At 52.8% G+C, this 16,869-nt stretch overlaps 3 protein-coding genes and 1 non-coding gene across 4 annotated transcripts; 2 read left to right on the top strand and 2 right to left on the bottom strand.

Moving 5' to 3' along the window:
* Window positions 1-283: 283 nt before the first annotated feature.
* QC764_122940 (uncharacterized protein) lies at window positions 284-3,715 on the bottom strand. The gene is made up of 8 exons (XM_062943528.1): window positions 3,345-3,715; window positions 3,048-3,322; window positions 2,775-2,940; window positions 2,654-2,702; window positions 2,294-2,612; window positions 1,912-2,225; window positions 785-1,839; window positions 284-664 (listed from the first exon to the last, which is right to left on the bottom strand). The coding sequence occupies exons 2-7, from the start codon at window positions 3,091-3,093 to the stop codon at window positions 1,429-1,431; spliced, it is 1,305 nt and encodes a 434-aa protein (XP_062806659.1). The 5' UTR covers window positions 3,094-3,322; window positions 3,345-3,715; the 3' UTR covers window positions 284-664; window positions 785-1,428.
* QC764_0026890 lies at window positions 3,695-3,784 on the bottom strand. The gene has a single exon. It is a non-coding gene; the product is annotated as a tRNA-Phe (tRNA).
* Window positions 3,785-6,566: 2,782 nt separating this feature from the next.
* On the top strand, window positions 6,567-7,148 carry QC764_0026880 (uncharacterized protein; the record flags this gene model as incomplete). Its single annotated transcript, XM_062940132.1, has 2 exons — window positions 6,567-6,715; window positions 6,956-7,148. The coding sequence occupies 2 exons, from the start codon at window positions 6,567-6,569 to the stop codon at window positions 7,146-7,148; spliced, it is 342 nt and encodes a 113-aa protein (XP_062806658.1).
* Window positions 7,149-9,257: 2,109 nt separating this feature from the next.
* Window positions 9,258-10,487, top strand: CRE1 (carbon catabolite repressor protein; the record flags this gene model as incomplete). The annotated part of the gene is made up of 1 exon (XM_062943527.1): window positions 9,258-10,487. One exon carries the CDS (start codon window positions 9,258-9,260, stop codon window positions 10,485-10,487), a length of 1,230 nt encoding a protein of 409 aa, XP_062806657.1.
* Window positions 10,488-16,869: the final 6,382 nt, after the last annotated feature.

The raw sequence follows: 16,869 nt of genomic DNA, 5'->3' as shown, positions 1-16,869 counted from the left end.
TAAACAAACCCCCTCCTCGCTCGCCCGCTCGCTCTCTTGCACCTTGCATATCAGGGAACCGCCCCATCTGCACCCCGACCAACTCGGTGGAAGAGTTCCATTATAAAACAACAAGAGCTTGGTTCGAGACAGGTGTAGAGCCTACGCTTTCTCGGCTGTTTTTTCATCCTCCTTATGTCTTGGATGTTGTACTCAGTCGACATCATAGGCAGGCTTTCACATTCCTCGCCAAACCTCAAAGGGTCATGGTAGAAAAAACAGATGACGCTAGAAATCTAATCAAGTTTCTTCAACAAACTCTTCTGAGTAGATTGTGCGTCACACACAGATCGCCAGCCACAAGCCCCATTCGGCACAACCCGCATTTCGACCCTTCTAGAGTTTCCAAGCATCGTAGCATCACCCCCCCCCGCCATCCCCCCAATCTAATTAATCCTCCGACAGGTACACTACACTCCGCATCAACTCCGCTGCGCAGCCATGTAAAGGGGGAACGCTAGATTAATTAATTGGCTTTGCATTGTGGGATTTTGATTGTCCTTGCATGTGTATGAAGATAGATATATTGTGCGGGCAACTTGGATAGAACAGATAGATAGACATACATAGACAAAAACAAGAGATAGTCCGGCCGGCCGGCCGGGTAGAGGCGGTGTTAGAGTACCTGTAGGTAGGCATGTATCCCAACAATCTGTAAGTGATCTCTTCTTGCGCCCCAGTAATATGACGAGGATATGACAGCTTAGGCGAGGGAAGAGTAGAGAACGGAGGGAGATGTGCCTACCCGATATCAGTGACACTACCGCTAGCTTTGCTCTTGCTCTTGATATCACCTCTGAACACAACATCCGCGCAGGAAGAAGACATCTCTTGACGAATTTCAGTTCAGAAAACGAGGGCCTCCCTGAATTTTTACCTGTGCTTGTCATTGACAAAGCTCTGACACGGCTCAGTGGACGGTCGGCAAAGAGCATCAAAGTGGGCGTCCAGACAACCGCTACCGCGAGATAAGGGGCCACGTTGCAACCAAGATCGCTTATGATAGCCGCCGCCGCTCGGCAACAACGTCTCTAACCTCTCGGGCATATATCCCTATTTCTCGCCTTCGGCAGAATTTGAGTGCTGATTGCGTGGTGCGTGCACATTCTCCCCTGCATTTTACCTATCCGCCACCAGGCGCAGGCACAAACCACCAGCAACGCTCAGAAAACAGAAAGTGTGGTGCTCTATCCGATCACCCCGATCCCGATCGGTGAAAAGAGGAGCACGCACCCTAATGGTGGGAAGACGAAACCTGAGTTGGCCCGATATCTGTGGAGCCGACCCGTTGTTCCTTCGCCCAAGGTAGCGAGCGGGTCGCCGTGACGGTTGCGTGGGGATGGGTTTCAGTGAGCCCATGGTATCGAGAAGGCCCGACAGATGCAAGGTTTATGATACGCGGTCGTCGACATTTTCATGCTTGTCGACGTCCTTCCCGTCATCATCATCAGTGTTTTCAGTCTCGTCGTCATCATCCTCGCTATCGTTGACAACCAGTGTTGATTCTGGGTCCTTGCCATCGTCTGATTCCCCTTGTACGCCCTCATCAAGCAGATCCGCATTGCTCTCCGGCTCCCGAGTGAGCAGAATGTCTTCGCTGCCTTGCCATTGCGAGGGCATAGGTGGGAGGGCATCTGGCTCTAGGTCCCAACCGTAATCTTCATCATCGTCACCCTCGTCCTCGCTGTCGGCGATCTCGAAGCCGGTATCCCCAAGCTTGCGTTTTTGGGCACCTGCTGGCGTTGACATCGTCCTCAAGGGGCTTGAAGCCTGGTCGTACTCCACCGGAACCAAACCGGCCTTGTCGTAGCAAAGTTAGCAAAGAAGAGAACAACATCAGACCCAGACTACTGATCGATCAAAGAAACATACTGCCTCAATATGGAACCCGCAGAGTGCGGCTGCATCATCCGCATGCTTGTCAACTCCGTTCAGCTTCTGGATGAACGCAAAGCGCAGAGCAGTGGAAGTCTCGAAGTCATTTTGAAGCCGGTCTCTGAACAGTGCGATCCTCGAGACAATACCTTGTCTCCAGACGCTTGCATTGATGGCGGGAACCAAGGTTGCACCGCGTTCCGCCTGCATCTTTGTGGCGCACTGCGTGAGGATGACAATAGCCACATCCCGGGTTGCTGCCAGCTTTTGAAGGTTGCTCAAAATATAGTGAAGTGCCTGTATTCTGCGTTCTGCAGGTATCGGTGCTACATGAAAAGTCAGTCTCAGGCTTGTTGGATCTCCACGCCGAAAAACGTACCTCGGGTATCTTTATGCTTCGTCTGAGGGGCCTGCCTCAGGTCTGTATTCTTGAGGACGTCATGGTTGACCAACGCTGAAAGGGAATCAACAACAATCAATGATGTCCACTCTGGGATACAAGACGCCGTGGGCCGACATAGCAGGGCTATGAGATGAACCAAGGTCGGGCAGCTATAGTGAACAAACTTGTCTAATGGTTGGATCTGCCCATCCTCAGAGTTCAAGTCCACGACCTGGTGCAACCGTTCAATGGACATCCGGTGAAAGCCATCTGCATTCGTATAAGTGCCCGACCACAAGAGATTGCCAAGGCCCGACTGGAATGGGTTGAAAGGGAGAAGAGGCTAAACAGACCTACCCAGACGACTCCGCCGCCTTCGCGAAGGCAGTTAGCAGTGAGCTGGATTCTAAGATCGAGGTGTCAGTTACATTTACTGCACGCACGGGTGAGGGGAGTGGGTGTAAGGAGGATGAGATACCCGAATGCTGTCTTTCCCACGCCCGGGGGCCCCCATATTTCCGTCACACTGCCCTTCTGGATGCCATTTGAGGCATCGAGAACTGGAAGGCCGGTGGAGATGTGGTGGTTCTGGGTCCCTTCAAAGTCTTCCAGGGCCTGTGCAGCCGACACGGTAGGAAGACGGTCTGGATCCGACAAGTGTTAATCTTTTTTTCTTGTCTTTTGGGTTGGCATTCCAAGTTGGGTCGCAAAAGGAGCCTCTGGGCAGAGGGTTGGGTTGCTTGGGTCTTACGGATTGAGGAAAGGTCAAGGCTTGAGCCATGGATTGTTTCCATCATGGAGGAGTCGACATCACCATGTCAAGCAACGGCCGCTGTTCTCCCGTGCTTTGGGCGGAGATGGTTCCAGGCGATTTAAGGGCGGTCAACGGTTGAATCGGGTTTGCAGCCTGTTGGCACCAAAATTTGGTAGCTCTGCCAGTTCACCATTGATCGTTGCAGGCAAGAGCGGGGAATCGGCCCGCCAGAGCGTACGCATTGCTCAGAGGAAGGGCCAAGGCACGTGCAGCCAGTAACTCCCTAAAGTTTAGGCGACGGTGGGAGGACAGTGGATGCTCTTGCCAGGCGCTGAGATGAGATGAAGACAAGCGATGTTTCGTCTCATTTCGCGATACAAGACCGTGAGAATAGCCGCAGTGCATAATGCACCGAACATCAAGCGCGGCGTGCTGGCGGAAGAGCCGTTTGTTGAGTAAAACTAAGAGAGAGACCATGAAGCATTTCCGCCACATCAGGGGCATCAATGCCGATCACAAAAGGACAGGGTTCGCTGAATAGAGAGCACACAACACAGTCTTGATTGAGGCTTCCTCTTCATCTTAAACCCTCTACAAAACAAAGCCCCAGATGGGGTTTATGGGTGCAAAAATGCAAAAGAAAATGCGGTTTATGTGGATCGAACACATGACCTTCAGATTAACTTCCTGAAGTTGACTTCAGTCTGACGCTCTCCCAACTGAGCTAAACCCGCTGCATAGGAAGTTCTCCTAATCTTTAGGTTTATAACAGCAACTGAGTAAGATTAAGCCGCGTGTATCACATGTTTCGTAGCCTCCTGAGCCCTTGCATGATGTCATTGGCACATGTTCATGAAGCAATCTCCATCCCATAGCTCATCAAAACAATCTGACCGCAAGCCACCTAACCCTACGTGCCGGGTCTTTTCGTAAGAGTAGAAGGCTCAAAAAATCCCACCCCCTCTAGTCATGGTGATCGCCATGGACTGCACTTCGCCATGTCACTGACATTACGCCAACACTCTGTAGCTCCTTATCAGGCCAATATCTGGCCATTCTGTCCTGGCGCTTGAGCTAATCCGACAAAAAACGAAAGGTTGACGGCGACGGCGACGACAGTGACGGCGGGCCTCGTTCACATGCCAAAGCATCCCGTCATTTCCCCGCCGTGCAGGAGGAGCTCCAAGAAAAGAAACATCTACCAGTGGTTGTTGGGGTCTAACGTTCGGTCGGCAATCCGCGCCCCGGATTTTCGGCCCCTTGCCGAGGGCAGATGGAGGTTAGCCTGGTACAGTGGGACCTGGGGGGAGAACCTCTTTAGTGGGGGGACTGCTTTTGACGGTCTCGCCCGTTTTATCAAGCGGTAAGCCAAGAAGAACCAGCCGACGGCTTTTCTGGATGGAAATCTCCGACATGGGAGGTTAGCATCCCATGCTTGAGCCGCGGAAGAAGGGACACCCACGTTTGACATCGCCTTGGGATAGCGGACCTTGCTATCCCTGGCAAACCACAAAAGGGAGTCCCCTCCCACACGTGCCACCGAGGAGAAGAGGCTCAACAAACGCCGAGAAAGTGACAGCCGTGCGAAACGCGGGGGGTACCTTCGGATATTAGATGGGATATAGCCCACCTCTCCCCGTGCCGAAGCGGTGTTCGGGTCTCATGAACCCCAGCCCCGCTGTCGTTGGTGAGGCTGATCAGGGTGCGTGGGAGGTTCGCTTTCCAAACTCGGACCATGGAACAACTCCCATCCGCCCCTCGTTTTCCAATTCCAGCATAATCACCATCCGCCGTGACGGAGCTTAGCAGCAGACTGCGATGTCCATGCGGTGTCAAGGTGCAAAACTAAGAGCGAGGAAATTGTTTCCCATGCTCCTACCACCCCGGTCTTGGCTGCGATAAGAGCGAAAATTATCAGGACATGGCAACGCCTGTCTCGGAGTTTCTCGGCTCCTTCGAACGGGAGTATTTTGGTGGAAGTGCCCCGGGGAATTGGTTTGGCCGCAGAAAAAAGTTGCACCTGTCCCTCCACATCTCCGCCCGTTAGCGTCGTGGTGCAATGCTTGGACTGCCCTGGGGCCCCACAAGATCATGCTGTCACTCGTCCAAACCCGACGAGTTGCACCGGGTTTTGCTGCGTGGAAGCTAGGGAAAACGCTCGCGGAGCCGCCGGGTAAATTGACGACTCAGGGCGATCGATCTCCGTTGCATGAGTGCAGCCGCCGCCCATTCAGAACGTCGGGACCAGGCACGCAGCAGTCATCGTGGTTCCTGTTGTCCTTGAGGCAGAGCGACAAAGAGATGCGTCCTTTTCCGTCGGATTTCTCCAGCTTCTTGTCTCTAGCCCGTCAACCTTTTTTCTGGGGCGGATCCTCGGTGTTTCTGTGGATCACGGCATCATCCGAGATCTCGAACCGGCGCTATTAATGACTCGCGACAAGGCCGTCGTTTTCTCTTTATCTCGCGCTTCGGGCTCTCAGGGTTCGGGTACTGTCCCGAAACATTAGGGCTCAGACTGCTGAAGAACATCGATGACTGTGCTGTAATCGTCGTTGCGACCGCCAGACGACACGGGATATGGCTTCCTCCCACTGGCGACCGGAGTGTGACAGCTCGGAGATACTGTGCTGATGAAACCAGGTGCAAGCCTGCTCAGAGAAGCCTTCAGCCTGTCAACCAGTCCACCCCGAACGCTTTGCTTGGCTCCTGTCGTCGGTGAAAGCTGCAAACGACCCCAGATCCCCGGAATATGTTGAGCCCGTCCCATAGAAACAGTCAGCTGCTGGGAAGGGTCGAGGATAGCCTGAGATTCGCAGTTGCGGCTCTTTTCTGATTCGCTGTGGGAGATGCTTGTCAACGTCAAACTGGTGCTTAGGGCTGAGAGGCTGCCTTCAAAGACCAACTGCCGCTTTCAACTGGTTTCGGCGGGGCGGGCTCTCCCATGAGATTCCCAGAAAAAGGAGACCACATGATACGAACATTCTTGTGTGATCCCAACAACAAGCTGAAAGCCAAAGAAGCCCTCAGGCAGAAAAATGGATTTTTGCCAGCACAGCGGATCCGCAAGAGCACCTTGAGGGACAAACGCGCGGCAGCCACAGGCCAGGGTAGCAATTGCCCCTTTAGGTTAGTGCCAAGGCTTCAGTGAGTCAATCAACTCCAGGTCTGATGTCAATTATCAGAACCCCATCGTCGATAACTGAGACACAGGTCAAGTGGTGAATATTCTGATTTTCTCAAATTTCTGCAGTGACCCGTGGTGACCAGTCACTGTCACCTCTGTTATCCCCTGGTCTAGTTGAGTGTTGAGGTGATGTGATCCGGTGCCTGAGGTGCAAGGTGATTAAAGCGTTGTGGTTGAAAGGGTACGACCCAAACCCCCACGCCCGCTCTTCCAAAAACAAAAAAAATGCGGGTTAAGCGACAACATCAGGACACACCCAAGGTCATCACGCCAGAACAGGAGCTTCTGGTCCACAGCTGCAAATCCTCTGGAGCAGCCCCGGAGAATGTGAAATGGCCAGTTCGAGTTTGATCCTAAAGAAGCAATTGACCTTTGAATGGGTGATCGGCTTCTTCGGTCTCCGAGCCGGTCGCACCTCAGAGTGGAAGGAATGTGGCGCCTTGGGCCCGATTGGGGCTTATCGCATCCCCAGGTCCCCAAGGTGTTCCGGTAGGTACCCCGGATTTTGGGAGTGACGTGAGAGGGCCCCTGACAGAAGGGAAGGAGGCTCCCCAATACCTCTTTCAAGAGGGCGGCGTCGAGCATGGCTTCTCCAGTCGTTGCAAGTGCCGCAAATGAGCGGCGTTATTTTCGCAGTGTTTGCGCGGCGATACGAGGTTCTCCTTTTCGTTTGTTATTTGATTGAAGCTTTTTGTTGGCGAATAGCAATAATAATGGGTAGGGCCGAGGAGCAAGCGATCAAATTCGTCAGCCGAGGGTTGGACGAGGCCTCGTCCATGTCCCATCGAATCTCTCCCCACATTCTGCCCGAACCTCCACACTTTGTGTCGTCGATGCTTATCTCTGCTCGCGCCACCCCCAAGATTGCTGGATACACGTCTCACGTTGCTCCTGGGGAACTGGTGTGGGACTGAAAAGCAAGTAATGAGGTCAGTCGAGACCTTTTCCGCAACCGTGATAATCATCCATCGCAACGAAGAAAACAAGGAAGTAGTGGAAACATGATGAGGCCTTTCAAGCACGCTATCATCATCGTGATGAGGTTGCTGCTTTCGCCTGTCGTAACTCCTCCTAACTCCCTCGGCCGGGCGGCTCCCCCAAGCTTCTTTTCTTGGCCTTCGGCGCTCAAAACGTCGACTCAGCAGAGATGAATGCTGCAACATGATCAAACATTGTGGGTACGGCCGAGGATATGCTCAGGGCCAAGGTAAGAGTGAGTTACCACGGTCTTGGGGGATTTTCATTATAGAGGCTGGGGACTGGTTACTCGCGGATGCGTGGGTAACAATCACGGTTATAATGATGATCCATGTACCTTTTCCCCAGATGTGCAACTTACATCATGATCATGTCTAGTGCATCTCCCCCGGATTCGACGACACTCAAGTGACGGGAAGCCTTATTGGTCTCGGCTCTCGCCGTTCAAGTTGGAGATCTCAGTTCTTGGTGTTACAACAAACTTTGAGCTCTTCAAATCAAGACAAAAAGTTGAGAAAATAACAAGCGGGGGAACGTACCGGAGCCCAATCGTCTTGCGCATACCGCTACTCAGCCACCACGCACACCGCCCCCCTGTCCTGTGAAATCGGCCTCACCCACATCGTGCTCCTTTGCTTACACAGGAGGCAGAAGGGAAAGGAGTCTTGTCTTGACAAAAGGTATAGCTGCACCCTCTGGAGAGGCCGCTGCATGACCTTCACCCTCGCACATGAAAGAAATAACACACACGGCGGCGGCCTTCGCCTTGGTTCTCGGGTGATGGTGGGATGGCGGACGGGAGGGAATGCCTGAGTGCTGGCAACTTCATATGAATTGTGTGCAATGAAAAATCGAGAGCAACTCGGAGTTATGCGCTGGCACTTGTGCGAGAAGGCGGAGGATAGGACAGTCCTACTTTATGAGTTGCAAAACATCAACAAGACGGTAATATAACATAAGTCTTGGTTCACCTCGCATGAGACACCGGTGGACATGCGATAGCATCATACTCCGTACCGCTCTATAATCAGCCTCTGCCGAGAGAGTTGGCGTCTTGTGCCTTTGGGTGTGAAGCTGAGGTGATCGCTATCTCACAACACCCCACGCTCGGCTCCTGTTGGTGCCTTCCTGTTTGCCGTGTCCTCTCCGAACACAACTCCACCCGCCCCATACAGTGCCCCCCCCCCTCCCCCACAGCAGACCCCTTTCCACCTGGGGACCAGCACCGTAATACATTTCCAATAAAGTACCGCCGCCTCAACAGTTGCACACCGGTGAAAATTCCACCATGAACGGGCAGCAGAGGGCGGGTGCAGAGAGGGCTGCATGGAAAGGGTACATTTCCACTCGGGTGCGGCAGAGAACAAGCACATATGGACGGGTGGGTGGAGAGAACTGGAAGGGGGAGGGCTGTGAAATGGGGGTGGATGTACCTTACCGCAGCTACCAACATAGGCGTGAAATACGGTACCCTTTGGGCTAGGTACCGATGACATTTTATTTTTTCTTTTTCCCCGAGATGCCCCCTCCCCACCCCCCCTGGTGTTCAGGAAGGGGCGCGCTGAGTCGCTAGGGACCTTACCGAACGCACCCCCCCGTGGTGTCCACACCACATGCCTGGCACGCCCCGGTGTCAGCCCGCTCACCCGCCATTTAAAACCAGCATGGCAGCCGCCCCCCAAAACCCAGGCTCTCATTGCTCCTGCTTGCTACTTCAGATTTCCCATGCTACATTAAAAGCTTTTCCCCAACAGCGCCCGCACCACATCCCCAGACCCAGTCGTCAACCCGCACGCCAGCAAAACCTTAACTCCAACTCCAACCCAACGGGCCGCCCTATTCATCTCGTCCCAACTTTTGCAAAGAAACGAGGAACGTCTGGAACCCCAAAGGGGCTGAGAGCGTTGACCGACACTTTTTTCCCCCTTCGATCTTGTCCGTCGCCGGCTGCATGCATTTTGTGCAGCTCAATTGGAAGACAACTGGGACAACTATACGACCGAGTAGGGGTTAAACAGAGTCCCAGCACAAGGGCGACCGATCACATGCAACGAACGCAATCTGCAGTGGACTTTTCCAGTCTACTGAACCCGGAGACAACAACAGAGAGGGACCAGCTTTCTCCCCAACGGCAGACGCAAACGCAAACGCAAACGCAGACTCCCGCCGTCGACGTCGAGATGTCTGTTGGATTGCTCCGTCCAAATGGGCCTTTGCCCACGGGCGCTCAGTCGGCTGACAGCACGAATGAGCTCCCCCGTCCTTACAAATGCACCATGTGTGACAAGGCTTTCCACCGCCTTGAGCACCAGACCCGTCACATCCGGACGCACACGGGCGAGAAGCCACACGCCTGCCATCACCCAGGCTGCAGCAAGAGGTTCTCGCGCTCAGATGAACTAACGAGGCACTCGAGGATACACAACAACCCCAACTCCAGGAGAGGGAACAAGGGACATCAGCACGCTGGTCTGGTTCACAGACTGCAGCCTGATGTCATGCCTCCACCGCAGCCCAAGACGATTCGCTCGGCTCCCCCGACCGCGATCTCTTCTCCCAATGTCTCGCCTCCTCATTACCACTCGTACAACTTCTCCCCTCAGCCTACGCTGAGCCCATACCACCGCAATGCTCTTGGTAGCCAGAGCGGTCCCGACATTCAGATGCTGGCGAGAGCTGTTGGTCAAGTCGAGCGGGACAAGATGGCCCCTTACGGCTCAAGACATGCTCACTTCTACGGCAACGGCATTGCCACATCAAGGAATCCCCTGATGGCCGGCCCTTCGCTGCATGCCTACCATATTTCTCGGCCCACTCACTCCCACGATGACGACGACCATTATCACAATTACAGACACGCTAAGAGGTCGAGACCCAACTCGCCTAACTCCACCGCTCCTTCTTCTCCCACGTTTTCTCACAATTCACTCTCGCCAACTCCCGACCACACACCACTTGCCACGCCTGCCCACTCTCCGCGTCTCCGGCCGTTTGGAACCGAGCTCGCGCCGTTTCGCAATCTTTCTTTGCATAGCCAAGTTCCAGCGCTTGCTCCCCTTGAGCCGCAACCCGAAGGTCAGCAGTTCTCGCAGCCAATCGCGCAAGCGCCATCTCGCAGCGGCATTTCCTTGACCGACGTGATCAACCGTCCAGATGGAGCTCGCAAACTTCCACTTCCAAGGATGAGTGTCAGCGACATGCTCACGCCAAGTGATGGCTACAGCCTCAGTGGCAGAAACTCGACCGCCAACAGCGTTGCTGGAGATTTCTTGTAACGAGTGTGACCACGGAAGGGCGAGTGAATTGTACAACTTTGTTAAAGTTTGCAGTCTCTTAACGACATGATATGACGACAACGAACAAACCCGGGACTATAGAGGATATACTACGGGGCGTTTGGGCAGGTTTCTCTTTGGATGGAAGAGGAAAGGTTACGGGTACTCGAAGCATTAATAGCGACCAAAAGTTGAGCGTTTTGGCTTCGCCGTGGTGGGATCTGGACACATGGGCACACGCGGTTTTGTTTTTTTTTCTTGATGTTTTTCTATGGCGGAACTTGTTTTTTCGAGGCGGGTTATAGACATCACCACTTCCTTTTTGTTTCTGGACGGACGGACGGATAGACTTGACTTCGCTCATACATATTATATATGATTCTGCTGTTATCTCCAAGGAGGTCAGCGAACATGGTAAACGCTATTAGTATTTTGCACTTTGTAGCACTTTCTGTCTTTCCAGACCTTGGGACCACTGTGATTTGCAATCCTTGAATTTATCTGATCCCTTCTGGCCTCTAAAGTTGACTATTTTTAAAAGAAACTCGACAAGACAGAACTCCATTTCTGCCCACTCTTGCTCTGCTTGCCCGTGTGACAACAACCCCCACGCTCAAGATGGTCACATACTCACGAACAACAAAGTTGGGATGTGGTTTTTGGCGCTTTGTATCTCGTGAACACAAACATGAAAGAGTATGGCACCTGCTCGCAACACGAGATAGTGGGATGGAAAAAGAGAATGTGATGTATCAACGTACACGACGTCCGCCGCCTCGCCTACCACCACCGCCGCCTCCATGTAATGTACCTATCCGTTTGGGGGGGGGGGACGTGGAAGACACTCATGATGTAGGATAAGCAGTACTACCACACCTGTTTATGTGTCTCTGATGGGCCCAAAATATATCACCACGCGTAACCTGCCTACGTCTGTAAGTAGGCTTATATTCATCGCACTCGGACTGCTGAGTACCGGTGCTGGTGTGGACTGTCTCACTCGGGACAGTCAACAAAGTTTTGCAAGGCTGAGAGACATGTCCTCTGCCAGTGGATGAGTCTAGACAAGGAGAAATTTCAGACCAAACAAACTCCAACCAACAGCTGCGGCGTAGAAAAAAAAAAAGCCTTGTGTGAAACCCGCTCCGCACCATCCAAGCATCCCTTGATACGGCACTGCATTCTGCAGTGCTTCTGCCCGAAAAAAAAAACTTCACCCCGCCATTTTGCCCAGGTCGTAAATACCGAGACGAAAGGCTGGTTCGGTCAGAAAATGGCATTTCTCTACATTTCCATTTACACCAAAAGAAGAGTGGGTATGCAACCCGCATACCTATTAGTCAAAAGGGCTGACATGGAGAGTGACATCCAAGGAAACTTGACTAATAATTAGCCAGCAATGACGCCAACCCAACAAACCTCCCACCCGCGACACTCACTCGACTTTTTATTTTATTTTAATTTTTTTTTTAGTAATTTTTTTTTATTTTTTTTTAGCCTTCTCCAAGGCAAGGCAAAGCGGCTCTTAAAAGTGGACGCTGAGAAGTTGGGATTTCCATTAGGCACCGAATTTCTAGAACAATATGCACCTGTTGGAGAAAAGATTTTTTTACCCAATGTGAGTCAAGTACGTATTGTCACAACCAAGCTTCTCTGTTTCGTGTCTTGGGTTTCTTGCTCCGCCTCGGCCTCCCCTTTTCCCTCTCTCTGCCTTTTCTCCAGACGGCACGCTTCCACACAAAATCCGGGCGCAAGTTAACAAAACCTGGGGGCGGGGGCGCGTTATTTCCTTGGCAGTTGTGTGCCAGTGAGGGAGAGGCCCAGGAGGCGTATGCAATGTGGGGAGGGCAATCGATTGGATCCCGGATTTTTGCCTGGGTGTGTGTACTTGATGGTTGTAAATTCGTATCAGGTCAGCTTGTATGAAAGGTTTTTCTTTCTGTTCTTTGTTTTCCATTCAGTACTTTCTGGACAATCCATTTTCCGTATTTTACCGCAAGCTAACAACATCGAGTCTTTCCAGAAAACCACCCCCACCACAGGCCTCGCTCGTAAAAGCAAGGGGCTGGCGCAAAAGGGAACATCTTTAAACTCGTACCGCCGCCTGCGCGGCTTGGGGCCTGTAGGTTGATCTCCCTAGGCCGCCAGCCGGAACGACCCCCGGACTCGCAATGTGTGGGGTGACAACGTGCTAAAGTCTGGGGATGCGCGATGCCGGGACGACACTGAGGCAGCGCTTGGTAACACACCAAAAGCCGAGCAACGATAGCACCATTGTGACCCCCAACTTTTCCTTTTCTCGATGACGATCCCGGAGCCTTGACCTGTGAGCTAGTTTTCTTCACGACCCGCGGCGCTCCTCATGGCTTCATCAATGGCTGGGCCCATTCTGGTCTAGCAGAATTGAAGCGGATGTAGATATCCGTATACGCATCCCGGGGCTAGAGTTTGGAGATGAGTCAGGAGACCTGTTGCCACGAGTCTTCTCCAAGACGCAAAAAAAAAACCTGGCCAAGTCGCTCCACGTTGTGCTGCGTGATCCATATTTCGGCACAACTTGCATCGTGCGGTTGTGCTGTGACCCTGTCCTTTGGCCTCCCCGCCCGATTTCGCAGCAGTAAAAGGCTGGAAGGTCACACTAATGACAAACCTCCGGGAAGATGGCGGCATGAGGAACGGTTTAGTGTCGTCTATAGGGTGGTGTGTACTGTATGTGTGTAGTCTCCTCCCGTCGGCTCTCGCGCTTTGAACGGGGCGGCTTGATTAGTGAGGGTGTAGAAAGTGATGTACACACATCTATGTCAGTCAGAGCAGCTTGGAGGCGTAAAATGTTACTCTCTTCACCGCAACTTCGGGAACAGAAACAGAACCATGGTGGTGGTTGGTTAGTTTGAACCTATTCGCTCTGGCCATGCCATGTGTGGTGGGCGCCTTTTGCTACAGCAGTGATGCAATCCTTGTGCTTCTCTCGGATCATCTCTCTTGATGGCCAAGCGCCAATAAGTTGAACCTGGGAGTCTGGGGCGGCTCATCGGCTTCTCTCTGCTCGGTGAGCCTAGACTGTCCTTACATTTTGGCTGCAGATGTTCCTGCACGGCTTGCTTCGTGTCCCGGTCACGCCCTTCGTTGGCGAGGTGAGGAAGAGATAAGGAACCAACCGTCAGCCAGTCAGAGTCTGGCATATTCCGGGCCGTCGGGTGTGAAACAGTGTGCTTCCTACACGACGACGAGGGGTTGATATTGTCAAGCCGGTGATGAGAGGGATGACCCAACCACCTCCTGACCACATTGCATCACCCTGGCCTCCCGTTGGATCAGGGGCTGTCATCCCCACAAAGACGGTGCGGCCTCGACCCCAAGATTCCCGAGCTTCGCTAACGCGATCTGGGACAGGCGGAGAACCTTGTTTCGTTGCAGCTGCCCCTTTGAGGATGGGGCGAACACCAGCTCCGTGATAAGCTCTCGGTTCGAAAAGGTGTGGAGGGATAGGATCGGCGAAAGCGTGACCTTTGAGGCCAAAATAGCATACAGATTGGACTGTGAGCATGATGTTTCGATAGTGGGGGCTCCAGCATTCCAAGCAATCATAACACCAAACCGCTGTCTCTCACCTGGTCTGACAGGTGAGGTAAGAAACAATCAACCCTGTGATAGTTGGAAGGCGGTTCGATGCAACCCTTGTACCTGGGTGCGAAACCACGTCAACCTGAGGCGCCGGGAGCTTCTTGCTTGAACGGTTGGTGCTCTCGAACTACTATGGTTCCGGTAATGTGTAGTTGCGTGTTGCTTGTAATGCAACAAGTCAGATGCAGATGGTGTCAACAGAAGCGGCACTTCCAGGTTTTCGAGGCTGTATACCTAGTATTCAGGATTGCACGTCTCGTAGGTACACGAGCAGGTACGAGTTGGTTCCTGCCGTCATCTGAAGTCGCAAGTTTGCGTGATTCGGAGTTTGGAATGGCAGGTCCCCACATGCCCCACCCCCACGCCCCACGGGGTTCTGAAGCTTAAAGCTAACCCCAGGCCGCCAGTCAAGCCACCAGGCCAGACTGTGATGCAACCCCACATTTCAACGACAACATCTCGCCCAGTCACGGAACCACGAGCCTTGAACGATCAGCTCTGGGGGCGTGATAACGATATCTGTGGCTGGACCCCCATATCCGACGGTTGCACCAGCCAAGTCAATACAGGAGGGAAAGGGGGCAGCTTCGCTCCCAGTTATCCTGCGGTACGTACTTGGCGCGATAAGAACCGTTGCGTTGTGTTTTCGGGAAGGACGTTACAAGCGGACAAGCGGTCGAGACTCGGACTAGGCATGCTTCGAGCATAAGCCACAATCAAAAACACATTGCTCAACCACAGACCCAGCTTTCATGGTTGCCCAGACGGGCGATGGCATCAGGAAGACGGTCAGCACACCTTGACACCCTTGCCACAAAATAGTTGAGACACTGAAGTAGGTGACACATGCTTTGGAGGATAGTTCATAGGCCTTTAACGATGGTCCATAGGCCTTTAAAGATAATTAATAAGCCTTGTAAGATCGTTTAGAGGCCTATTAATTTACTTTTAGCGCATAAGGTAGTTTACAGTATAGTATGAGTTAACTTACTTTTGCTGTCTCAATTGTTTTGTAGGGAGGGTGCTCGAGTCTCACCAGCAGAGCGTTACGTGCAGAAGGCAGCCAACCACACCTGGCAGCATGCTTTGGCGGTCCGAGGATGCACCTCGCCTGAAACTGAAGGATTTCAGGCGCTTGCGGATGGGACGGCGAGTGTTAGGTGCTGGTGAAAACGGACAATGCTCCTTTACTGGCCTCGGCCTGCTTGCTCCCAAGAGAACGCGGTAAGCGCGAATTGGAGAGAACCAGAGATGCAACTTTGTGGGCGACATTGTTTAACCAGAGCTTCTTAGATTCCACCAGGACTCTCAATGGCTTTTGGGTCTCACGCATGCTTGCGGCCAACGCTCATGATACTCCGACGTCCCATTGCTCTGGTTCGTCGGCCGCTTCAGGCTCCCTGCTTCCCCGGTGTGCCATAGATGCGCCATGGATGCACTGGATCCATCATTTCATTGTCGGCTCGATCTGTTTCCATGGAGTCTCTAGATGCTCCCCAGATATGTGTTGACCCATACCTGATGATCATCCCTCCTTGCCACAGTCGAAGGGCCATGGCACCGTCATCTTGGTAGGGTCCGGCGTAACCGTTGTCCTGGCTCCGGAAGCCGCGCGGGGCGTCGGCACTCCATCCCATTTTGGATGGCTCTCCGTCCGCGAAGCGGTCATGACACTGGAACCTCTTGGAAGGCACACTAGGACCACCCGTTACCCGACCCTGCCCTGACGCAGCCTGGCTCCAATACGACCTTCAACGGAATATGTACCTGTCTAGTCCTCTACCAAGACCGCATCTAATTCAGGGCAACGCATCGAAGATGGTGTTGATGTACTCTATCATGGTATGTTGGAATGGTTGGCGGTAAGCACCTCATGTCATGGCTTTGCTTTGTCGTACTATTTTCATATACATGTCAATTTGCTCGATTCTTTGGAATCTAGGCTGTACCTACCCGCTAAATTTAATGTGCCCGGCTCCAAATGATGCCATCTGGGGCCCTGTCAATATGCCGGCGTCTATGAGTGACCACGGCAGGAACGACATGCAACGGTGTTCATCCTATCAGTGTGCTTATTCTGACGAATTGGGTATCTGGCTCACCATCACCACCATCATCACCATCGGTGGGGGCCCCTGCCTTATCAAAGGGGCTGCTGGTTTGATATTAATTGGCTTATTGCGTTCTCACCCGGAATCATCCTCACTTCATCAATCCGCTTTCAGCCCAGCAACCCAGCGTGCCATGCTATCCGAGCACGGTGCGCTTCAGGCTATATCATGAAAGCAGCTATTAATTGCTCCCAGTGGGAGACCCTAGAATCTCAATGGCTGCAGCACCAGGTTAGCGAGCGTTGTATCTGCTAGTCATGACGCACTTCTGCACTGCCACTGGCACATACTTGGTAGATCATATGGGCTAGGTCGACTTGTCGACATTAAACGCAAACGGGAGTTCAACTCCAACTTCAGAACTCGCTCATTGGCCCTTGTTCTTTTCATCACCATTTTTACTCCCAAAAGCTTCACCATCCCGGAAGTCTTGCCTGGTGTCTTGGCCATGTGGGCTATTAGCAAAGAAGTGGGAGCCATCTGCTGTGTCTCCGCCGGGACCAAGGTCCGGGTAACTTTTCTAGCCCAAAGGAGCCGAGTATATTCACGCCTTTTTGTGGCTGTCCATACCCATATATTTTTGGGCAGGGGTTTGATGTCCGATCCAGTTTGATCCAGACATAGCGGGCATCCGATCAAGCCACGGA

This window comes from Podospora pseudoanserina, chromosome 1 (genome assembly GCF_035222485.1).
Source record: "Podospora pseudoanserina strain CBS 124.78 chromosome 1, whole genome shotgun sequence".
In the NCBI taxonomy this organism is placed as follows: Eukaryota; Fungi; Ascomycota; class Sordariomycetes; order Sordariales; family Podosporaceae; genus Podospora; species Podospora pseudoanserina.
This window is presented reverse-complemented; position numbering and strand designations above follow the sequence as displayed.

Excerpts from the sequence above, each read along its gene's own strand:
- QC764_122940 (XM_062943528.1), bottom strand. The coding sequence starts at position 3,093 with ATGATGGAAACAATCCATGGCTCAAGCCTTGACCTTTCCTCAATCC. Across the intron at positions 2,703-2,774 it reads GTGGGAAAGACAGCATTCGG|AATCCAGCTCACTGCTAACT; the intron begins GTATCTCATCCT and ends CCTCGATCTTAG. Across the intron at positions 2,613-2,653 it reads AAGGCGGCGGAGTCGTCTGG|TCGGGCCTTGGCAATCTCTT; the intron begins GTAGGTCTGTTT and ends AACCCATTCCAG.